Below are 25,985 nucleotides of genomic sequence, written 5' to 3'. Positions count from 1 at the left end.
CCGACCAACGCTAGAAGGAAGTAAAGGAAAGGAAACACCACGTGCTCCCAATTAAACTCAAATCTATCCACTTGGGGTGGTTCCTTGACGGTACAGGGACTATCATAATAGAAACCAATTGGATTTTCAAGGGCAAGAGACTTTGCCACTAAACAAGATGATGTCCTCCTTCCTGATGACAAATAGGAATGGATGATCAGCTCTGAACACCGTAGACTCGGGAAGTTGCTTTTCTACGATGTTGCTTCCTGTGGCAGCCGTGGCCTCTGTGCCCTCCTCGGTAACCTCTATGTAGGACTTATGCATCAGTTTTGATACATACAGACGGCCTCCTGCAGCTATACCAGAGAGATCAGCTCTGGACTGATCAAAGCTATCTTTCAGCCCTAGGGCTCTTAAATACCGTTTGATTTCATAATTCTTCTCTATCTTGAACCGAGGAAGAAACACCTCAACATACTGAGAGCTCATTTTTCTTGGACTGGTCCAGTCCATCAGATTCTGAAAGGTCAGGTTGTTTTCAATCTGTAGAAATATTTAAAAGGCAATTTAGAACCATATGGTTAAGAAACAGATTAAACAACAACAACAAAGAGATATGGTTTTCCATAATTATCCTCTCCTGCATATTTGCCTGTATGTCAATGGGTCCTGGAGGTGACTGAAAATTATTAAAGTGAGTAGTTCAAGTGCTCTTTAATAAATCACATGTATAATTTGCTGTGCTATGACAAAGTGTGACTTATTTGTATTTCAGGGCACTTCTGTTCTCTGCCCACATATGAACACATATGGCCAAAGCGGCACAATGCACAGGTGAAGGAATTAGGGAATCAGGGACCATCAGAGGGAGAAAGGAGCAAAGCAGTCATTTAAATCAGTGTTTCCTCACCATCATGACAGACATAGAAAATGATAACGCTTGCACAGCATGCAGGAGTAAACCAAAGAACCCGAGGTGACCCGAAGCAAGGAGCCCAGAGCTCTCGCCTCAAGGGCTTGGGTGATGAATATCTCCCAGCACAGTCTCCCACACTGTCTGGGAGGCTTGGATCCAAGTTGACACTCCTACTCAACATATGGAACTACTGAAACTCAAGAGAATATAGGGAGATGTGCCCAAGGTGCGCTTTAGAAACCTTACTTACAAAGCCAGGAGCCCACATCTCTCTCTCCAACACCATTGCTGCCCCCATGTGATTCATGTACTGAACTCACCAACTCCTGATGACTGAGAATTGATCATAGGTTATTCCACACTTAAAATGGGAAGATTTTCCATGCACCTTGTTTACAAATCTCATTTACGGACATTTGTTCTCAAATTCAGACTCACTGGAATCCTACACAGCTTTCCACTGCTATTAAACCTTACTGATATTTTTATCAAGGACTTAAATTTATATAATCAAATTTAATCTAATTTAAATTTTCTGTGTGTAAATTATCCAGTTTGTGGTTAATCTGTAATAACTTTTTATTCTGAGTTAGAATTTTTTTCTCATTTAGCCCACTGCAGAGCCAACTTCCTAATCATTATTTAGTTGTGTAGGATTATGTAAGTATGTAGATTTATGCTAATCTGATCCACAATTAGGACAATCTGTTACAGAAAAAGAAAAACTAAGAGGAAGAACAAATCTATCTTTTGAGTTACCTAGGGCTTGTTTTATCTGGGGTACTTTTTCTGTTATTGCAGATTATTTGAAGCTAAAATAATTGATTGTGCTAAAATCTGATTGTTATAAAGATTATCAAGTGAATTATTTATTTAATATGAGTACCAACATTTTACATTGTCACACTTTAGATTTAAAAATGCCAACTGTATGACACTTCATTTACTGTTCATGTCAAATGAGACAATATAAATGAAGCATAGAGCACGTGGCCTGGCATATTAGGTGCTCAATAAATATTCCCTTTGATTGGAAGTACAGAGAAGGGAGAGGAGATCTAGCTCCTGGGATTGTAGGTTGCAGACTCAGGAGGCCAAATTCATGGGGAGGAGAAGAGGAAGAAGGGCTGAAAGAATATTGGGATCTGGGACATGGTGATGATGTCTGCCTTGTATGTCCACCTCTGTCTGCCCGTCGCACTGTGCTGGGCTGTTGCTCCTGCTATGTCAGTCACAGGGCAGTCCCCAATTTCTGATTTTCCTAGAGAGACAGCAGCACAGAGGGAGGCCACACATTTTAATCCTCAAAGGCCTAGACTTCAAAACACCATCATATTATTCTTGCTTGAAGATGCTTAGTCTACCAAAATTTCAATAATACATGAAAGATTGTTTTCATAGCCAACGGAAAAGAAGGCCTACACTCATGCTCTTTTCCTTGCATAACAGATATTTGAGAAGGTGCCAATTTTACAACTATTCAACTAAAATTATGCTAAGCTGAGGTAAGTCCGTCTCAACATCTATAACGATGCCTGGCACATAGCAGGTACTCCTTAAATATTTCTCAAATAAATGACTAAGTGGGTAAGTCTCTAATAGCCCAACAGCCTGAAATCTTAAAGTGGAAGGATGAAAACATAATTAACAGCATCCTAAAAGTCTTCCCCAATTATGAAAGTGACAATAGTGACTTACTTGGGATAGGTCACTCTCAGGGAGCATTATGTACATCCTTATGCCACCATGATATCTAAGTTCAAGAACCTTCATAGATGGGTCCTGAATGACAGACAAATTGAACTTCCCGTCTTGATGCATCATGGCGACTGTTTTTCCAGGACACTGAAAATCAAGTAACCAAAAAATTTTTACTAGCCCATCTTATTTCACTTACTGACCAGTACAATAAGAAAAGGGCTTCAGTTTTTGTTGAGTTGACCTTGTAGGTTTTTCTTGACATGTTGCCAGTTGTGGTTGCACTGGTGCACATCTTAGTGGTAAGAGCACAGACTTGGAGTTTACCTGCCTGAGTTTAAAACTCCCCATCTCTGTGACCTTGGGCAATCTACTTCACCTCTCTGTGCCTCCATTTCCTCATCTACATAATGGGGGTAACAATAGTCTACTCCATAGGGTTGTTGTAAGCATTATATGAGTTAACATATCTAGCACGGAACATTGCCATGCACTTAGTGTTTTATCTGAAAATGTCTGCATAATAAGTAATGAATAATTATTAAATAGCATTACAATTAAAAAGGAATATTATAGATGTTTTCTCTCATCAGAAATAAAGTACAGACAAGTATTATCAAAATTACAAAATTTAAAAATGAGGTCTTGTAAAAATAAAAAAAAATTCCTGCAAAATATTTGACAACATCCCTCAAATTAACTTGAAAGCAACCTAGTAGCTCTTATCTTGAGGATACCATTTGTAGATTTGGGAACACCACAGAGGTGTAATAAACCATCTTTTTCCTAAAAGGTACGGTGATTCTGCAAACTTGTCATCTTTCCTGTCATATCTCTCTTTAGGACAGAAAGTTCTGCAAGGGGAAGTTAGATAATTATTTGTGCTTGAACCAGAAGTGCTTCTCCCTTTGGAAAGGTTGTCCTTTTTGACTGAGAGTCCAAACCTCAGAAAGAACACACATGGAGCAGCAAAGGAAGAAGGTACCTGCCTAGTGAAACAGATCAGCCGAACTGAGCCTGGTACAAATAGGGGCTGGCACGTCACAGCCTCAAGATCTCATTTCCACACTACGGCAAGGGAAGAATCACACAGCTGGCTTACGCTGGAGAAAGACTGAAACGACTTCTTAGCAAAGAGGTAATTTCACTAACTTTTAAAGTGATGGAACCAAACTGACATTGGTGATATAGATTCCATAGCCTATTATAAGCTACATATCGTAGCTATATTATAAGGCATGTAATATAGGCAGGAAGATTATTTTACACAGCTATTATATATTAATAAAGTAAAAACTTCTTTAGGAGAGAAAAACCCTATAAATAGTGCAAGAGACAAGCATGCTTTGTCTTCACTGATGTGAAATGAGTCAACGAATGCAATCTACTGGAGGAAGAGCTGAAGGAAAGAGTGAGGACAAAAACTCACTTCCAAACTCTGTTAACAATGCCAGCCTCAGTCACTAAAATTCTAGTACTACCTAATATGCTATATATTCCAATTATAAAGATAACATTTCTATAAGACAGAAATGCATTTTATTAGGATTTATTATATTATTATTTTTTCATAGACAATTTTCAAAATATTTTTGTGCCCCTCTCTCTATTCCACAGAAACACCTATATTATAAACTTGCTCCATCAGGCTCTCCTTAGGACCCTGCAGTCACAGACACACAGCAGGGCTGGGGCTGGCTGCACACCAAGTCATTGCAGCCACCCTAAAAGTCATCCCAGTCCCTGTTCTAGTCTCTTCTCCTTCCTCCCAAAGCATTACCATACCTGCGGCTACAGCCTGCCTAGGTGGCCTTTTATTTCTCATCTCCTCACTCATTGAGTGATCTGTGATTCCTATCAGCTCTCAGCACTCCTGTGTTTAAAACTCCTGATGTGGGAAAATGCAGAAAGAACATTTCAATAGTATTTTCCACTTGAAAAATAAAAGTAAGTTTAAAAGTTAAATCTGAATTTCTCTGCCTTAACATAAAGGACTGAGTGATTGAAAGGAATTTTAGGGGTGAATCAATGAAATCACTGTATTGTACTTGTGAAGATAGGAAGGCCTACAGTGGTGAACTTGCCTAAGACCACACAGCTTCTATGAGGCAAGGCAAGGACCCAGACACAGTATTTCTGATTCCAAGGCCTTTGATGTTTCTATTGTACTAATGCACTCTACTGTACTAATGCACTGTACTATGCACAAATTGGTAAAAAAACAAGATATGTTTTCTGAAGATTGGTTAAGGTTTTTTAAATCAAAAAGAAGTAAATGAAGAAACAGACACAACTGATACTTAGAAATGCACAGCTCTATTAAACATAACTTTTTCCTTTGTGAAAAGAAACACATCCTTGCTTTGACTCAGGAAAAATCATTGATGTTAAATGACTCTAACTGCATACCCCACAGTTAGAATCATGGAAAATAAGAGGTACACTTTTGTTGTATTGTCTTCTTATAGGCTCCAAACTAGAACATCTTAAAATAAATTCATACTTTATTATTTTTCTCAATTTTGAATATATTTTTTAAAATATCAATTTAGGGACCGGCCCCCTTGCTTAGTGGTTAAGTTTGGTGCACTCCACTTTGGTGGCCTGGGTTCGGTTCCCAGATACGGACCTACACCACATGTCGGTGGTCATGCTGTGGCGGCGACCCACATACAAAATAGGGGAAGATTAGCACAGATGTTAGCTCAGGGCGGATCTTCCTCAAGCAAAAAAAAAAAAAAAAATCAATTTGTAGGACACCTCCAGTTGTATTTCGCAACCTGCATTAGCAAGAAAATAGAAAGTTTGTTTTATAAGCAATTGACCATACAGTATTGGTAATGCAATATTAGAAATGAGTAAAGAAATGGTGACCCCAGTGTTTATCTATGTAAATACCACAGTTTCCACAAAGGAATGCTATTGACAAAAAACTTCCTAAATTAAATAGATTTCCCTACCTTGGGAGACTTGAAAGGGCAATTTCGAGTGTCATTCTTGGAGAAGGCCGACTCCCACTTGCCTTTGAAGTATACAGCATTCACCAGCACCATTACAGCAGAGGAGCTTATGCTGCCTCCACGAAAGGTGTCCTTGATTTTGCCTTTTGAAAAATAAATTGAGAAAAAGACATTAATTTTTTAATGTATATTAAAAAATTTTCTTGAAGAGCATATTTTTCTTATCGTATAATGATTACAATCCTAATAACGATATTAGTAATAACCTATGAGTAATTGCTCTGTCCATCATTTTCTAAATCCTTTACATGCAATATTTGGTTTAATCTTCACAAAATCCCTGTGAGGTAGGCACTATTATTGTTTCCGTTTCTTGTTGAGGAAGCTGGGGCACAGAGAGGTTAAGTAATTTGTGCAACATCACACAACAAGAAAGTTATGGCAACAGGATTCCAACCCAGGAAGACAATTCCCAGAGCACATTCCTGCTGGTAGGCACCAAACTGCCTTTACTGCATTAATGAGGCCACAAGGGTCCAAATGTAATTTAACTCCCTTCCGTTGAAACGGCTAATTACTTCTTTTATTTCATGTTAACAAGATTTTTGCTAGATGCTGTGCACTATTCTGGATACTTGAATCACAACAATGCAAGACACAGTCCATGCCATCATTGGGCTCACAGTCCAGCACAGAGGAGGCAACAACCAAAAGCAGTGGTAGCAGACTGGTATCATAGCCATGTGCTCAGCGTGCTGTGGAACCACAAATTGGGGGCACCCAACTCTGACTGGGCCCCCTGCTTGAGCTGAGGGCAAGATGTGGAGGTGGGGAGAACTTCCATAAAGCTGAGACTATTTATTCAAAGACATGGAAGCCTGGATGAGTAAAGCGTATTTAGGGAAACCCTAACTGCTTCCGATGCATTAGGGAGAGTAAGGTTGGAAAGATTGGAGGCAGGGGCTGGATAAAGAAGAACCTTGAACGTCTGGTAAGAATTTTGGGTGATCTTGAAGGCAATGGAAAATGTTTAGAATTTATTGGAAGACAAGAAAGAGCACAGTCATGATTATCAAATTTGCCTTTCAAAACAATAGGTCTGGTAGTGTGTGGAGCATGGGAGATGATGAGACTTGTGGGTTTGTGGAATGCTGGTAGCATTTTGAAGCGTTCCTCTAAATGAGTATTAAGAAGATATACTTATCAAAATGAGAATAATTATACACAGATTTGCATGAGAAAGTAAAAAAGAGAAATAAATAACAGATACAATGGAGAAAGGTATTAGTAATCTGATACCCTTAAATACTAAACACTAAATAGAATTCCCTTCAGTTATTAGAAAAGTCATTGCATAATTTCTCTTGATTTATGAATAGTATATTTGAAAAATGTGGTGGCTTAATGTCAAAGTAACCCTCTACTGACATAATGATGAATGAATGAACAAAAAGAAAATTGAGACACTGTATTCTTGTTCCTAGGACTAATTGTATGCTGTTGAATGTTTGCATTTAAGAAAGCAAGTCACAAACCTCATATTTTTGAGACAGAGCCAGACTCAGCAAATACATATATATTGTTCAGAATATAAATCAAGGCCAAGCCTTAGGTACAGAAATGACTAGCTTTGGAATCAGCTGATTAACAAAACAACAATAAGTAGATTTCCTTATTTGTTTTATACTAAACCAGAATATTAGCTGGAATTCAGTTTTTGGTTGTGAAAGAGACTTACCAATAAAGAGAGATACTTTTTCTGGAAGGTACTACCTTTGCCACACACATTATTTTGATAAATGAAGAGAATTTTGAAACGAAAGATAAGCTATGCATCATTTAGAAGAGGCAATGATAGGGGCCCGCCCCGTGGTGCAAACGATTTAGTGTGCGAGCTCCGCTGCGGCGGCCCAGGGTTCGCCGGCTTGGATCCTGGGCGCGCACCGACAGACCGCTTGTCAGGCCATGTTGTGGCAGGCGTTCCATATAAAGTGGGGGAAGATGGGCACGGATGTTAGCCCAGGGCCAGTCCTCCTCAGCAAAAAGAGGAGGATTGGCAGATGTTAGCTCAGGGCCAATCTTCCTCACAAAAAATAAAAGAAGAAGAAGAAAAAGAAGAAGAAACAATGATATAAAAATATATTTTAAAGACAGTAGGATGTTATAATTTTAATAAGATTCTTTAGTCCAAGAAGGAAGAATAAAATACTAGATTTATCATTAGAATGAAATATTATGTTGTAGTCACTGCAAATAATGTCCTATAAACCACCCTTAGTCTTTGTTCACTAATCAGGTATGTGATATTGAGGTCGATTGGGTAAATTACCTCAGCTTGTCACTAATTTATGAAATGGTCATAGTAAAATCTATGTGTTCCACAGGATTGTTTCCCAGTCAAATGAGATAAAGTAACAGACAAGATTTGGAAAGGTATAAAGCACTCACATCATTAAGATTACTCAAAAGCACATCGTGGACAAATACTAAGGCAATTTTAAATGACAGCAATCACAACTTTGGATTAGGAGGAGCTGTTCCTCATATGTCTTACAAAAGACTTCCAGCTTTTTGACAACTTCAGAGTTCTCAGCATTCACAATTAACTGACAAATCTTGTAGAAGAATAGACTCTTGCACTCACCATGTGTCTCATTTTCAATCCATTTGTTAATTTTATATCTGGTATGTTCTATATCATTTGTGAAGTCAACCCGTTCCACTTTGGCATTGTATAGTCTTTCAGCATGGTCAATATAGTTCTATAAATATAAATCATATACAGTTCTATAAGTAATATACAGTTCTTGTATTTACAAATCACCACTAACTAAACATATAAGAAATATCTTTTGAACTTGTCTCTTCATCTCCACCACCTTACTCAAGGACTCATTCCTGCCTCAAAGATGACAAAATATGGCTAGAAATACGGAAATGTGCCTGGAAGGGGAGCTAGAGAACTTGAAATTGGATTTGCATAGCAAGCATGCTGTTTTACTTCAGGTTAATTGGAAATAGATTTGAGGAGACTAATAGAGATTATGGCTAATGCCCTCCTTCCTTGCTTTACAACTGCTTTCTCACCATAAATACGTTAATAGCCTCCTAACTAGACCCCCGTGCTTGTGTCACCCCCTTCCTACTGAGAACCCCTCAAGACTCCTCTTTGCAGTTTAAATAGACCCCAAGCTCCTGGGCCTGGCCTGCCAGGCTCTGCTGACCTGCACCCCATTCACCTCATTTCTAGCCACTTTCCCCTTCATACTCTGCTCTCTGGCCATACCTACAACCTGAAGCACCTGCGAAGTGCCATGTGTCCTCTCTCTCTGGAGACCTTTGAGCAGCATTCCTTCTACTGAGAATGCCCCCTAATTCTCACAGTTACGTCTTATTCATTTCTAGTTCCAAGCATAGATGCCTCTCCTTGAAAGAAATCTTCCTGAGGCCCCTCCTGTGTCCTCTCACAGGCCCTTCACCCTCATTTTCTCGCCAGCTGTTATCATAATGCATCTTACTTACATTTGAGATTTTCTGAGCCCATCACAAGCCAGCAAATTCTGTGAAGTCTGGACCACATATGCCTTGCTATTATTGTCTTCCCAGCACCTATCACATTGCCTTGCACATAATAGGTGCTCAAGAAATATTTGTTTTTAATAAAAACAAATTATAGCAATCTGATATATCAACACATCAGCAAAACAACATGTACACACGTATACATTTTTAGGGAAATATTTTCTTATTTGGGGAAAATAAGATTCATTACATATCATATGTATCATCAGAGGATATCCTGATCAATTTTATAGGATTTTCAACCCTAAAAATGAGGATTGGCTAGTTATCCATTGTCTGTCTGCCCAATGAGATTAGCTCTATAAAGAATAATTTGTGTGTAATTTCCATGCATAAGGCTCTTTTCATCTTCTGAATAGTTCGTCCATCCATGCATTCATCCACCCATCCATCCATCCATGAATCCATCCATCCATTCCTCCACTCAGACACTGGTTACAAAGAGTAGTTTTAAGAACCGGTCTTTGGCCCAGAGAAGTTGATGAATTCAGGGTGTCAGCACTTCCAGAAAACTCTAGGAGACCTATGGGCCATTAGGCATTTGTGCGTGTGTGTATACTATTTTTTTAGTCCAGTTAGTATTTCTTACTGATCTCTTTAAAACACTGTTGCCCATGTCGTTAAAAGGAGATATGAAACTTAAATGACAAAAAATAAAGCTAAGATCGACTGTCTCTTCACACATTTATTGGCCATTTAAATACGATCTTTTATAAAGTGCCAATTTAAGATTTTCTGCTAGGCTGTTTGTGTTTTTCTTACTGGTTTGTAAGAGTTTTTGATTTCAGATATTGGTGCCTTATTACTCATATGTATTGCAAATATGTTCTGCCATTGTGACTTGCCTTTTTTAGTTTTTATGATGTCCTTTAATGAAAAGCAATTCTTAATTCTAATGCCATCCATGCAATCTGCTTTATCCTTTATGATTAGTGCTCTATGTATCCTAAAACGAAGATTAAGAAATCTCTGCTTATCCAAGATTATGAGGATAACAACCTATATTTATTTTCTAAAAGCTTTATTGTTTCACCATTCACATTTACATCTATGATCCAACTGAAATTGATATTTTTGTATATAGATAGGTGTCAAGACACACTCAACTAGATAGCCAGTTGAACCAATGCCATTTATTATAAACATCATCCCTTCCTTACTGCTCTGCAGAGTCACCTGTGTCATGATTCAATTGTCTCTATGCGTGAATCTGTTTCAGGACTCTCTACTGTGTTCCATTGATCTATTGTCTATCTTTGCATAAATACCCACAAATCTTAATTATTGTAGTTTCTAAGCCTTGATATCTAACAATGTAAGTCCTCCAACTTTTTTCCTTTTCTTCAAGATTGTCTTGATTTCTCTGTATTCTTTGCATTTCCATGTAAATTTTAAAACCAGCTCATCAATTTCTCCAAAATCAATTGTCTTGAATCTATAAATAAATGTGGGAAGAATAGATATTTTTATAATGTTGAGTCTTCTATCTATAAACAATATGTATCCTTTGTTTTTAAAATCTTTTCTTTCTTAGCAACTTTTTTGTGTGAACATCTTATATTTATTTCTAGGTATTTGATGTTTTATAGTGCCACTGTAGATGATATTATTTTAAATTTTATTTTTTAATTATAGATAATGCATAGAAATACAAATGAGTTTTATATGTTAACCTTGCTAAATTTATTATTCAATCTAATAATTTATTTATAAAATATTTTAGATTTTCTAGATATACAACTGTTACCTGTGAACAATGATACTTTTATTTCCTCCTTCCCAATCCAAATACATTTTGCTTATTTTTCTTCCTGCTGAGACCTCCAATTGAATGTTTATATTGGTTATGACCTCCAGTGCAATGTTTATTGAGATGTTACAGAAAATATCCTTGTCTTGCTCCTGGTGTCAGGGAAAAAACATTTGGTATTTTACCAAGAATATTTTATGTAGAAAATTCCCTTTCTATTTTGTAAGAGCTTTATTTTCTGCATCTATTGATTGACACCAAGTTCTTTCTCCTTTAATCTCTCAATGTAGTGAATTACATTTATTGGTTTTTAAGTGTAAAGTCAACATTGGCTTCATTAGTCATCTCTGTGTCCCCACCCTATCATGTATGTGGTTTTTGCACATAGTCAGTGCTCAGGAAATGGTTGTTGAATAGAATGAAGATGGCACATTAGTGGCACTTTAGTTTTAGCTGCCACGACAGTACTATGCATAATTTCCATTTTCAATGCTTATTGAAGATTCAAAATTACAAATTAAATCATAAAAGTTTAGAGCCATAGAGGCTATTCAGTACAATTCTCTCATTTTATCAATGAGGAAACAGGTCCAGACATATCAACTGATTATTGAAGGACACGGAGCTACGAAGTGACAGTTAGGAAGCAGGTCTCCTGACCCAACCTGGCACTCTTTTCATTACACCTGAATGCAGTGAAGAAATGAATATGTGATCCAGTCATTGTGGGAGGCCCCTTGATTTATAGAACGTGTAGTGCTGCAGAATTTCAGGTTGGGAAAGAGTGTTCCTCTGATATTCCTTGATATCTACTGGCTGTGGTTCTCCTTTCTTCCCATCAGAAGTCTTCTCTGTGGTCTGCACTGATGCAGTCACCTGGTTGAGTTAAAGACTGTTGATTATGTGTATTATTATAAGGAAAGGGGGCTGAGATTTCCCTATCTTGTGATGAAGAAAAACGTTTTGTTTTGTTTTAATTAAAGAATGAATAGCTTTCACTAATCAGAGCACCATTATTATACCATGATGCTTGGGGCTATGTTACTCATCTCTCACTTTTAAAAATATGTGATGATCATCAAGTTGTAGTGAGTAGAAAGAGCAGTAGTTACAGTAAGAACATCTGGGTGAAGTCCTACCTCTGCATTGTACATGCTTACCTTCAGTTTCCTATCTATTTAATTGCTTTATAAAGTTCACCATGTCATTGTCATCATCATCATCATGTGGCCAAAGGATGAAGGAACTTTCAGCTTAAAGACATAAGAATTTTTGGCCCCCAAGAAATTTAATTTGTTAAAAAATTGATTATCTAATTATCTTTCTCCTGTAGGGTAGCACTTGGCATTTCTTACTTATGGTATTTTCTTAGACATTTATCCACGACTGATAAGTGATGTTTTGGGAAAGTGTAATCTATTTTGATTGTGTCTAAGCTAGAGAAGGAGCCCAGTTTTACAGAGGCATAGAGATGGATCTGTGTTACAAAATTACAAGGCCTGTATAACAACTGAAGTCCAAGTGCCCCACTCCCAAAAAGTATTAATTCATTGAGTCAACAAATATTTGCTACTATCTTTCAAAGTCAAGACCATGGCTACTACTTCCCTAGAAAATCTGACAATCTAAGGGAAAAGTCAATTACAACCCACAGTGCCTGCCATAGGCACACAGAGGCCTGTGGCATTCATCTTGGAGGAGATGAGCTTGAAATGAGTCTTGAAAGAAGAGGTGAAGTTGACCAGGACAAGCAAAAACAGGTGAGCCCTCCAAGCAGAAGTACTCTCTGAAGATTAAGAGGATCTTGACACATTCAGAAAATCGACATGAATTTGTGATGACCACAGCACACGGTGAAAGGAGGAAATGGGAGAACATAGGCAGGACAGAGGCAAGAGCATGAGTGTCTTGTTTTCCTTGCTAGAGAGCTTTCATTGTATTCTAAGGAGAGTTATTGAAGGAATTCAAGTAGGGGAGTAATACAATTACATGTGTATTTCATAAAGATAACTCTGGAATCAGGAGGAAAAATGGATTGGAGATAGAGGGACTTGTTAGAAGGTCATTATAGTTTATCCTGAGGGATATGAAGAGGTCCTGAATTAAGGTAGTGGCAGGAATGGTAGGGGAATGGGGAGGATGAAACAAAATTTAGAGATATATTAAGAAGGTAGAACTGGCTCTTTATTTACCCCTATCCCTTGCGTTTCCTTCCTGAACAATTCAGACTCAAAGCCATTAGGAGGGGCAAATCTAGGTAAGTAAATATTTCAGGATAGAGACGATCATAGTGGCAGAAGTGGATGGCAGAGCCCCACCACAGTGAGGAGACCACTCACTCCAATCACATCCAGGAGTGATTCAAGACAAAATATTAATGGCCGAAGAGGAAAAGCACATCTCCTTGTCAGGCAGGCCCAGCTCTGGAATTCAGAGCTCAGGCAAAGTCCAGAGGCATCCCTGAGGAGGAGTGGCTTCACGCAGGTGATAGACCTTAAGTAGTATGAGGAAGGCATCCATATGGGGTGTCAAAGCCCAAGAGAGTGAGAAGGACATCCCTGCAGAGGGGCAGACCATCATGGGGTGTGGGAAACTACATGGATAGAGGATATATACTCATGGAGGAACAGCCTAGTATGGAGGGGCAGGTCTCTCACAAAGGATGAGGAAGGTGTTCCCACACTTGGAGGGGCAACAGGATCAGTGATAGGAGATAGGTTACATAAGAGGGAATTGGTCAAATAAGTAAGCATATAAGGATAATGGCAGCCAGATTTCTCACTGTTAGAGAACAGAGTTACCAACATAGAAAGAGAGAAAAAAAAAAACCCACCCCTGTGGTGCACAACTGGAATTGGAGATATCAGTGTGAACTCACAGTTTTCACTACATATAATAAAGAGATGAAAATTGATATAAATATATGCATGTATTTTCCTAAAAAGGAACTAGGGCTCCTGGAGAAATGGCTGATTCTTGGGTTGAGGCAGGAAAAGAAGAAGATGAGATTGGAACATCTTATGGTGCCAGAAAATAAGAAAGTGCTCAAAGAGTGAGAGGGACATGTCAAATGAACAGAGAAGCCAAATTGAAGGGATAATTTAATCATGAAAATAATAATGATGGATTATAACCCTTTGACTAAAATAGGACAACATGAGTCCATATTGACATAAATAAATAAGTAAATAAATAAGTTTGATCAAGAATGGGATATTTATACAACCTTAAAGCACTTCCCCACAAAATACCTCATAACAAAGGGAAAGAGTAGCTTCACGGCAGAGAAATCTAGCAGACTTCACTTTAATCAAGTGATCAAAGATGACATTACCAGCAATGGGATAAATCAAAATCCTGCTAGGGCCCAATAAGGGTAACACAATGAAAATAAAACCATACCTGTGATGCTTCTATCGAATCTGATGGAGGTGTTAGCTAATACTAGTATAAGACAATTCAAGTCCAATTTTTTTCTCTGCATGCAATTTGTTCCACGAATTTATATAATTTATTCACCTTTAAGAAAGAGCCATATTGTTGCTTTGTCTCTGAAAAATTCTTCCATTAGATTTTATGAAGATCTAATTGCCTATCCAGAAGTAAAATATGCATTCTGTGTATATTACAGCATGTACTTTTATTTCAGTATTAAATTAGTTTCTTATACCCCCCCAAAAAAAGTTCAAAAATTGAAAGTCCTTGTCCCAAGTTGGAAATCGTATTCTTGAGGCAAACGTGACAAACGATTTGGAAAATTTCAGACCACGTCCCAGTGTCTGGTCTTGGCTAGGCCAAGAGCAGTGGGTGTGTGGGTCAGCGAGCAGAGCTGCCCACTTCCTCCTGGCCAGTCACCCCTGGACGCCCAGAGCAGCAGTCTAGGTGAGCAAAGTGGTGTCGCCGAGGATCTTGGGCTGCCCTGGGTGACCCAGACATCCGCCCACCCAGCCGAATATAGCAGTTGACACCCCATTACTGTCTGATTCTGATGACTCCCGGAGGCAGACTGTGCACTAGAAAATGGGCGGGGGACATTTCCGCTAAATCACATGGCTTCCAGGCCTGACTCTGTCCCCCACAGCACTGGGCCCTCTCATGCTCCAGGACCAATTAGACAAACATAAGGCATCAGAGACCTAGAGCTCATGACATAGACCTAGTTGAAACTGATGGTGGCAGTAGGGGTTGTTGGGAAATTGAGAAGTAGAAGATCTTTCAGTAACTGTTGTGAGGAATGAGAGAGAGAAATTATGATCACAAAAGCTGACTGTTGGACACCACTGAGAAAGTTTAGCTGGGGTGGGAGACCATGATGTTGTAGTGATAACTGCACACTTTTAGGCCTTCCACAAGTATCATATAGTAGCCCAGACACAACTGCTGAGGGAAGTCATGCATTGATCCAGATTCAGGGCTTTGTTGGGGGAAGGAGGGTGTTGGTAAGAGAGTGATTAAGCAATGGATGTATAGGGTAGTTTGGTATGACAATAAAGCTGGGAAAGAGCTGATAGTTAAGAAAAAATGGAGAGATCGAGATTGAATAACTCAATGTAGTTAAAGAACAGGTAGAGTAGGGATGAAATAATAAAAGAAGGAGAAGCGTTGAGATGATGTAGCCACAAAATGGTAAACTAGAGGTGCAGATTTCAGAAGTAGAAAAGTTCTGGGTGTCAGTTAGTTTCAGGGTGTGGCTTGGGTATCAATTACTAAAATGGTGTAAAGAGAGGGTCAGGGAATTATAAGGAGGGAAGTTGAGTCATCCACAGGGACACTGAAGTTACCCAAAATGGGTAAGAATTGGAGAGTATGGAGTAACATCAGCAGAAGTCTAATCCAAGGCATATTTAGCATGGATGAGAGGAGGAGGGAGAACAAGGTATCAGAGATGATGGTTGGGCCTTCTCCAATACCATTTTTGTAAATACAATTTATACACTATTATTATTATCATCATCAATTCTAGTAGAATCCTCTATATTTAAGAGTAAGTAAAAACGAAGGTTATAAAACAAATGTAAAAAGTTTGGAGATTATCTATCTTTGTATTCATCTGAATGATTGAAAGTTGACAAGTGTTATATTTCAATCAAAAGTACTTTTTAGAATAACTAATTGTACTTGTAAATATTTGGGAGGAAAGAAATGGCATGTTTTGATTGGATCTCACCTTTACTGTGCTTCTGGGTGCATTGCACTGAGTGCCAGAAAAAAGAAGATGGAAATCTGCTATAAATAGTGGCATTATGGACACATCAACTTCCAATTTAAAAGAGTTGGCAGTCCCTCAGGGACACAGCAGTATGCACGGGAATAGAGACACAAAATGTGGGGCTGAACATACAGGATGGCCCCTGTAAAGCTTGTGTAGGATTCTTTAGGGAAGATTTAAAAACAAAGTGGCCTAATGCTTCACAATAGGCAGGCTGCCAAAGGATTTGGGAGTGGCTGGAAAGGGGCAAAGAATTTGAATTGGTGACAGACAGAAGAAACTATAATGGTTGGGTGGAACCCAGAGAGCTGGCAGAGATGCAAGAGGAGATTAGCTCAGAGATGTCACAGAGGTGAAGGGTTTTGTAGTTGTCTGGGAAGTGGAAAATTAAAAGGGAGAGCAAACATGCCCAGAGACTCATGCCACTGTGTCTGCCTGAACAGTACCAACCAGCTTCTGGTTGTCACAGCAATGATGGTACTAAACCACGAGTTGAGAAGAGTAGCATATAGAGTGCATTCCGGGTTTCATTGGTCTTAGGGGGAGCAAGATGCTATGAGGAATGAATTGATGATGCAAACACCATCGAGTAATAATGAAAATTAGTCTGCTGACCTCAAGTGAACACATTCCCCACCTCTGTGTTGAGTCAAAGTCAGTTCTCTGCCAATGGCTGACCTTATCTGGCTATGTCTCCGACCAGGAACTCTTTTATAAGTTCTCTTATTGAAAAGGTAAGTAAGAAGCTCCTGGAAGGAGAGAGGAAAGGGCCTGGCTGAGAAAAAAGGGAGTAAAGAGAGAGAACTCAGCACTGGGAAAGCACAACTATCCCAGTAGGCACACAGCTCAGAGGAAAAATGGATAGACTTTTTCCTCTGCCAGTCATGGAAAACCCTAAATGGGCTGTCTGCTCCTCCCACCCCACTGTCCATCACTGCCAGGGCACAGGTTGTCTTCTGTTTTGGAGCCTGTCTGTCTGGTGACCTTGATATGTGGATCACTCAGGTGAAGTAAAGTTGTATTTTGGAAACAGGGTGATGATATTTTGAAGACAATTGGGAACATGATTCGTTGTGACAAGAAAAAAAAAATCCCCTTTGAATGGCTCGGTAGAAAGGTACAGGCCTTTATTCATATGATGGATGGAACAAGACTAGGGTCCAGAGTGGAAATAACCTTCTAACACGGGAGGCTGCACTTACCCCATGAAAGTCAAACACTTTTTCCGCAAAAAGACCATTGGCAATGCTGAGCTCATAACCCTTGTGAGATGTGTTTATATCGGTGAGAACTCTTTTCAGTTGAGATTGGAGTCCTGGCTGTTATTAAAAAGATTTATAAAAATTTATTCTTGGACTGCAAAGATATGCATACTCTTATTTACACATGAAATAAAACATGTATATTATACCATAAAAGAATTGGAAAATAATGATGCTTATAAAAGCAGCAAACAATGCCACATACATCTACAATTTCTTACCCTTTCTCATAATAGTGTCTGTGACCAAAGTTAATAAAGGATTTATTAAAACAAATAATTAACCTTAGAATAAATTTATTAACAGAAGATAATGAATTTGCCTAATATGTGTACTAAATAATTCATTTTACCAGTGTAAGTTGGCTGTAAACACACAAGTAAAATATTGGTACATTAATAATTAACAAGTAAATTATCAAAACTTGTATTTGAAATATCCACAATATGGAAATCTGAATGAGACATGTTCCTTTGCTTTAAAAGGATAGAAAGCATAATTAAATATATCAATGAGACAATAATTTTTTAAAAATTTAGTCTCACGTTCCCTTTTTCTACCAGAACAGATTGTGTTTACCTGAGTATTGGAAGAGTCTCCATGTCCTGAGACGGTATTCAAGTGAAGCACCTGCCAACAGGAAACAAGGAAAGCGGTTAGCAGGTCCCGCTAAGCAAGAAGGGACGTGGTGACATTGAACAGAGTCAAGACTTCACTAGTAATGGTTGTGTTGTGTGTTTGTTAGCACACAGGGCGGGAATGAAATGTGCAGCTGCCTGATTGTCTTGGTTAGGACCTAGATTGTTCATTGGGGAAAGTGTCATAAACTGGGAGAGTTAATAAACCAATGGCTACAAAATGAAATGTGTTTAATTATTTTGGTTTGCTCATTCTGGGGGAGCAATTTAATAATTACTCACTGATTAAACCTAGACAAGAATCACAAAGAGTCAAATAAAAAATGGAAACTAGGTTTAATCAAGTGGGAGGCAAGATTAGGACTAACTACATAGGCACCAAGACATAAAAGAGAGAAGCAATTATTGAAGATCTAGGAAATCCTATATATGAAGCTAAATTGTAACTTAAGAGATATAATTTATGATCCTACAATTATTTGTAATTAAGCAGTTTTAGGTTTTTCCTTTTCCAGTGTGACTTTCATAATCTCAATATTCTAATCATTGCTACTGTGCCCAAGTCTTGATTTTCTATGTCACTTTATCAGAATTTCCCCAGGTCCTTGTGTTTATGGGATCTGAAATGCCAACAGCTCCTCTACTAGGAAGTGATAAAGTGCACTACGCACGTGATAATCATCTCCGCAACTGTCTGAGGCAAACAGTGTGTGCTGCCTCCTGGGTGTGGATGGACAATACATAGACACAGCCAAGGACTCATTTAACTTATATTCCTCCAGCCAATTGTATGACAGATCTAAATAACTCCCAAGCAATGGTGGATTTGTTCTTCAGTCTCAGTTCGTGACTCCTAGAATCTTACTGGTCAGATTTTCTGTAGAAAGATGTAGCTTTTCTTTAAGGGATCATATGTGCTATAAATGAACCACATCCCTAGTGGGGAGTGGAGGTAGGGAGAAGGTGTGAAGGACCATTCCGACACTGGGTAAAGAAATTATGTATGGGAATTTAATGATATAGGTCAATGTTGCTATCAGCGCCTCTGTGGAGGCTTCCAACTTCAAGGCTTCAGACACCTAATTAATAGCACCATCTTATTGGCTAGGGGAAAATGGAACAGCTCAGAAAAGGATATGAAAAGTTATAAAGGCTATGATTGTCATTATTAGTCTTAACAGGTCACAGAGAATTGGAACCTACCTCAATTTCTACATTCTCTTAATCTGGAATAATAATTATTGTGAGCTAGATAAGACAAATTTGATATACAAATTAACAGTCAATTTAAAACTCCCAAGCGGGGTCTTTGCAGACAACAAGGCACCACCAGCCTGGGGGTCATTTGCCTCACCCTAGTTCTATGCTGTTGTGGAGCATGAAGAACATCAGTCCCGTTTCTCATTTTGCATTGGCCAAACAAGAATATTTTCAATGCCTTAAAGAATATTGTAGTTATCTCTTCCCAATTGATAGACTTGAGGGGTAGGCTATGCCAAGGTCTTTTAAACAATTCTGCCTCAGAGTTTTGTGGTCAATTTCACTGGGACTATGACTCCTCTCTTGGTGAACAATGGAGTTGGTAACTTATGACTAAGAGAAGAAGGTTCAACAAGGACCTCCCATTTCCGTGGAATTATTTATTTTGTTATTACAAAGGGAGGAAATAAAAGCATGATTCTTTATAACTTGGACTATGTCACTGCAGATTTTTCATTCTTGCTGCTTTGTAACATTTATATTAGAAAATAGACCAAGTTTACTTCTCAGTGCTCCCAAAATGAAAAAGGAAGAGTTGCAAATGGAAGTCATCACATAAGAGATGGAGGGGAGAGAAGCACTGGCCAGCTTGTGTCCGCTGACCTTGAACTTGGGTTCTTTGTGTCCTTGGGAACTTTGTATCTTTCCTTCCTAAGATGAGGGGTTGGGGGTGGGAGGGTCCAGTTCTATGATCTTTGAAACAGTTCAGGGAGGAAGATTTAACCAAGAGAAGGCTGAGACAACATTGGAAGTCATATCGATTATTACATAATGTTATCTTGAGTAAAATATAAATGGCTTCATGGAAAAACCTTTTGAATCATGTCTGATCCTCAGAGTTTTTTTTTTTTTTTTTTTGTGAGGAGATCAGCCCTGAGCTAACATCCGCCAATCCTCCTCTTTTTTTGCTGAGGAAGACGGCCCTGGGCTAACATCGGTGCCCATCTTCCTCCACTTTATATGGGACGCCGCCACAGCATGGCTTACCAAGCAGTGCGTCGGTGCGCACCCGGGATCCGAACCAGCGAACCCCGGGCCGCCGCAGCGGAGCACGAGCACTTAACCGCTTGCGCCACCGGGCTGGCCCCTGAGCCTCAGAGTTTTAAACCTTTACTTACTCACTACTTCATAAAAAGAACCTAGTAATTAACGTGAAACCTAGCAAGAAGAAAGAAATCTTCCCTTCTTTTTGGCCGAAATTCCTCCTAGCCAGACTAACTCTTTAAATTTCCTGTAGTTTCTTTTTTTAAAAAAAAAAAAGTCCTAAAGTCACTAATGGATAGATTGGTATTTGGGAATACATGGATGTGCCAGAAATATAAAATCCCACGGCAAAGTGTCAAGACACAAAAATGTTCATACCTTTTCTGAGCTAACTCATGTGGAACCCAAGCAGTATCATAAAAATTATATAAATCTCTAAAAGTCATTCTTCCTAACTTTTTTAAGAAAGCTTTAACAAGCATAAATATTTAACATTATTCTTTGATCATGTCTCATTTTACTCCATTTTGATATTAATTTGGTTGTCTTTTCTGACATTCCTAATTGGCTTTTAGTAAACTGGACTGGTATAATATTGAGGTGATATGTATACATTTTTGTATTTTAAAAAATTCTAAGAAATTATACATTCAACAATAAAACTGCCATGACCAAAGATGAATAATGATACTAGTGAATATTCAAATGTGGTAAATATTAGATAAAATTTCAAAGGACATATTTATCACAATTCAAAATGCTAGCAGTCCTATACTTTCAGGTTGCCTGATGTCCCTACATAGGAAAATCAGAATTTCTTTTTCTTTTTCATAACTGGTAATATAGTCAAATGATAGCAAATAAGGAAAACCACGGGTCTATACAACGTAAGAAATTTCAGGATATTTGGATAGAGGGTGAAAAAAGAGACTATGAATCATCTGCATCCCAGTGGGCTTCTACTTATATATTCATGCCAAATTATGAAAGTATTATTTCTTCTCATAGAAGCGGTACAATAAGTAACATATTATAGTGATTATTTTTTGAAATGCTTTTGGTAAAACCCAATTGTGTTTTAGAAAACTTAAATTTCTATACATTTTAAAAAATATTGTAATATAGACACATGATTTAGGATAAAATTTGTGATATATTCTGTTTCAATGGAAATGTCACGTGAGAGAAAAGAAAGGAGCAGGCAGCTCAGAAAAAAGGGAAGTAAATTTTTGAAACTTTTATATTAAAACAAGATAAGAAAGCATAGTAATATTAGAGTTAAATGAAAAAATATGAACCTGAACACATGACCTTGTCAATAAATATACTTTTCTGGCTTTTTCACTCAAATGGCAAGCAGCTTCCATGTCATTTTTAACTCCATTGAACCTCCTGCATGCTGACTCTGGACTTTAATGATACTATCATCCAGTAAAAGAACCAGAGGTTTGTAGAGAGTAGCTGACCTTCTCTGAGCTAAGAAAATTCAAGACAGGTCCCAGAATATCTTGTCAAAAAAGCAAAGGTATTTTAGAGTCATCTAGAAAGATTGTTTTAAAACGACAAGTTAAAGGGATTTTTACTGGCCCAACTGCGACCATTTGAAAATCAAAAAGAAAAAAGACAATTGAGCCATGGTGATACTTAAAAAAGACATATAGATGGATGCCATGAATTATAACTAAACTGATTGCAACTGGATTTATCTAAAATATACACGACCCATGGTGTCAAGGGTCAGATGTTGTAAAGAGAAGCTAACTGCAGTGAGGTGGGCTGAAATTAATTTCCAAGAAGCTATTTTGCAAAGGACTAAAAATTTGTACAAATAAATTACAACACAAGTTTTTGTGTCTATAGTTGTTATTTTTTCCTCTTGTATCTTTCTTACAGGAGGTTATGACAGCAAGAATTATAAAAGTCATTGATGGGGCAATGACTATAAAAGAGCAGACTCTGGGAGGACAGCAGCTCTTTGAGTCCTCTGAGACCCACCTCCCATGAGCTGTTGACCCTGGTCCACCAGGGATCCAGGCAAGGAAACTTCAGGAGATATACCAGGCAGTAGCCCAGAGAACGTCCCTGAAATAGCACAAAAATAAACGGCTGTGTCTTCTGCTGTGTTAAAGGTGAGCTTTCATCACAGGTGTAAAGCCTACACATCACTGTCTAATATATTGAACAGAACAACTGTAAAGCTATTTTTTAACTGGATACCATCACATCGGTCTCCTCGGTTTACAGATAAGGATACAGAGGCCCACAGAGATGAACTAATTTTCCCAAGGTCAGAATTTGGATCTAATCTTCTAACTCCCAGATCAGAGTTCTATTTCCATGACACCAAGTTGATTCATTTGGTTCTAAAACATTATGTATTTTTATTAATAAATGGCAAAACATTGTGTATTTTTATTAATAAATGGAAACTTTTATTAGTTGCAAGATTTTTTCCCAAAGGCTTTATATTTATTTATCAAAATATTGACTTTAAAATAGCTGAAGCTTTACAATAACGTACTTTGGGTTGCATTTCAGTTTGGGGCTTTAGGGCAAATGGCTCTCAACTAGGGGATGGTTCTGCCTCCTGGGGGATATTTCGCAGTGTCTTGAGACACTTTGGATTGTCACAGCTGGGGAGAGGAGTGCTAATGGTATCTATTGAGTAGAGACCAGGGATGCTGCTAAGCCTCCTATGATGCACAGATCAGCCCCTCACAACAAAGAATTATCTGGCCCAAAATGTCAGCAGGGCTGAGGTTGAGAAATCCTGCTTTAGAATAAGATTACTCTGAGTTTGAATCACAGCTCTGCCATTTAGTAGCACAGAGATGCCCTGGCAATCCCTCCATAAAAGCAGGATATTAATATCTACTCCCATGTTATTGTGAGCATCAAATAAGATAATAGTTGTAGAGCTTATCCCAGAGTCCGACACCGATGAAGTTCTCAGCTCTTATCATCATCTCATTAGTGTGAAGTGTCAATGTACTGGGGCTGTGAATCACTCCAGCTCTTGGACAAATGCCATTAGACTCCGTGGTTGTTCCCAGCAACAAATATTCATTGTGCTATCCAGAGAGAGAAATGAATTATTCTAGGTTAAATTATCTGCACAAATAATCTTCAACAAGTACTTAGGTGTGAAAGGTTTTAACAGGGACAGGCTCATTCCAGCACTTGCTTATGAACTAAAATAATGGGAGGAATCGGTAGGCAGAAAGAGATGACATCAAGGCATTCACAGGCAGCCCGTACCTGGTATCTCACCTGCTACTGAATTTTGATGACAAATTCCCGAGAGAAGGGAGGGAAACCGTGACCATTTCACTTCCCTGTACAGCCTGGCTCAGTGCAATGTACAAGACTGAGTTAATAAGCACTTTCTAAAGGTGATGGTGGTGAAATGTGATGACCATTCAGGTAGGCTGCTATTATCTGGAATGTACTTTTTGTCGTTTGTGCCCAGGTCACCAACGGTTAAACTAGGACTTCGTTGGGATCTCCTTCTCCTCTTCTTTCTCATCCGTATCCACTCAGGCAGTGGTTCTCCAACTTTAGTGTGCACCTGGAGAGTTTATTAAAACACAGATTGCTGGGCCCCATCCCCATGGTTTCTGATTCAGTAGGTCTGAGGTCCAGCCCAAGCATTTGCCTTTCTAACAAGTTCTCCAGGTGACGCTGATGCTGCCAGTCTGGGAAACACACTTCGAGAACCACTGTACTATGGAGAAGAACCAAAGCTGCAGTTCTGGGAACATTCCTACTGTGTCCCAGCTCAAAAACAAGTGCTGCCTGCTGTGTGCGTCCTTCACCCCTGAAGAGGGTTCACCGAGATGTCTCCATTTGCATGGGACCATTGCAGTAAAATATTCTCTTGGGAAAACAATTTGCCCTAATGATGAATTGCAGAAGCCACGGGTGGTCCACAACCAAGACTGACCTTATCCATCTGAGAAGCACAGTCGCCTCGTGCACCCAAACGGACCATGGCCAAGGCAGTGAAGATGCTCAGAGAGGAGAAGAACACATTTCCAGTTCCTTGATTGTTATCCATCTCTCTGAACAGGTTGAAGCAAAATTCTGCATTTGCTGCAGCAAGGGAAGCCATTGTGAAAGGGAGTGCAGCCTGGAGAACAACAAGAAAATGAAATGAGTTCTGAGTACATTTTCTGTGAACATTATGGTTTTTATATTCATTTATATTTTAAATTTGAAGCTTCATTTCTTCAACCTTGGATATAACCATTAAATAATTTAGAACAAAAAGAAAAAGTTCTTTTTTCCAGTATTGTTGTTACCAACGCTCTAAAACTCTCTCTCTGGCAACGATATTATGATACACTCATTTTTTTTTACATTGATATTCTTTGGTGCCATCTTTCTGTGTTTCTGTTTATGCTTTCGTATTCGTATCCAAGACGTATTCCTGCTTCTCCTTAATGTGACATTTCTGTCCTCAGTGGTCTTTGATAGGTCTGTTTTCAAGTCCTAAGCAGACACACTTATGGGGCCTACTATTTCTCAAATCACCCCAGATTTCTAAGCTGAAATAGCACAAAAGTGATGTTTAAAGTAAAATAAATATTATAATATTAGGCAGTTTATTCAAGAGGCTATAGCCCTTGCTTTCTAAATTGTCTGTAATTTAATAAAAATGTTAAAATTTGAAGATTTAATACATCATTTTCTAACCCTTTCTCTTTGCCATAGCCTCCATGCACATTTTTAGCGTAATCACACATTCTAACATTTTTCAGACTGTCCTCATGTCAGGTACTATGCATCCTTGGTCCTATACATATATTTATTCTTTTCAGGCCATTTTCTGATTTTCTTGGAATGGAAAATGGATTACCATATTATGTATCACAAACAAGCACAAGGCTCTCCGACACAGAGGTCTATCTCTCACTAGAGAACCTAAGGGATAATAGCAAATTTAGAATCCAGGATGAAAGTGAGATTATCTTCAAATTCTTGATAATATTGTTTCCGAAATATAGAGGCGCCACCACCATGGAATTCTTCAGGAATCTGCTTTGGTATTTCTTTGCAGACTCCCTCCACAATACCCAAACTGATTCCAACACTACAGTTAGGGTTGTCCCAGACTACATGAGTTAACACGGATACTCCACATTATTACCCTTGAATATTCCATGGTATCACACCTGATGGTGTGGCAGGTTCCAAGAGTCATGGACTCTTAAAAGACCCAAGCCTAATCCCAACCCCGTTGCTAATAGTTGTGTGACTTGGGTCAAGTCTTTCACTTCTCTGAGCTTCTACAATTCATCTTATTAGATGAGATGATCAATTTACAGGACAAAAAACCATGCATCCTTCCACCCTTATCCCTATAAGAGGACTACACCATAATATCCAGGCATTTGGGGGGAGGTCAGGGCATGGTGTGAAAAAGGAAGAAGGTCAGGACGAGGGAGATACATGTGGTTTGAAAAAAGAAAATTCTAAAATTGCCACTGTGTTGACTTTGCTGAAGTCACAAAAACTTAATGCCTTTCAAAATTACAAATGACATTAAAATACATTTTCAACTTTTATTTTATCAAATGGGAGCTTGAGTTTTAAAAAAAGTTGGGAAAAAACTCTAGTATAATGCCTGATCCTTTGTAGCTGGTCAATGAATTGAAGCTGCTACATTCATTATTCTCTATAAAATGGTAATAATCTGTTCTGTCCTAAAAGGCAACACATTGGACATTTCCAGAGTATTCCTG

General features: G+C 38.5%; 1 protein-coding gene across 2 annotated transcripts; it reads right to left on the bottom strand.

Moving 5' to 3' along the window:
- On the bottom strand, window positions 1-24,352 carry SERPINB7 (serpin family B member 7). 2 transcript variants are annotated; one of them, XM_058556607.1, is made up of 7 exons: window positions 24,185-24,352; window positions 17,939-17,989; window positions 17,300-17,416; window positions 8,201-8,318; window positions 5,557-5,699; window positions 2,597-2,743; window positions 1-525 (listed from the first exon to the last, which is right to left on the bottom strand). In XM_058556607.1, the coding sequence occupies exons 1-7, from the start codon at window positions 24,350-24,352 to the stop codon at window positions 127-129; spliced, it is 1,143 nt and encodes a 380-aa protein (XP_058412590.1). In that variant the 3' UTR covers window positions 1-126. The 2 variants fall into 2 exon arrangements, with proteins under 2 accessions (XP_058412590.1, XP_058412591.1); XM_058556608.1 differs by lacking the exon at window positions 17,939-17,989.
- Between the last annotated feature and the right edge of the window lie 1,633 nt (window positions 24,353-25,985).

This window comes from Diceros bicornis, chromosome 16, assembly GCF_020826845.1.
Source record: "Diceros bicornis minor isolate mBicDic1 chromosome 16, mDicBic1.mat.cur, whole genome shotgun sequence".
Classification (NCBI taxonomy): domain Eukaryota; kingdom Metazoa; phylum Chordata; class Mammalia; order Perissodactyla; family Rhinocerotidae; genus Diceros; species Diceros bicornis.
The sequence above is the reverse complement of the archived record's forward strand: the minus strand, read 5'-3'. Positions and strand labels throughout refer to the sequence as shown.

Bases quoted from the DNA above. Each gene is read 5' to 3' on its own strand.
- SERPINB7 (XM_058556607.1), bottom strand. From the start codon at position 24,352: ATGGCTTCCCTTGCTGCAGCAAATGCAGAATTTTGCTTCAACCTGTTC. The intron at 2,744-5,556 runs GTAGGGAAATCT...CTTGATTTTCAG, and splicing joins GCCCTTTCAAGTCTCCCAAG to TGTCCTGGAAAAACAGTCGC. The intron at 526-2,596 runs GTAAGTCACTAT...ATATTTCTACAG, and splicing joins CTGAGAGTGACCTATCCCAA to ATTGAAAACAACCTGACCTT.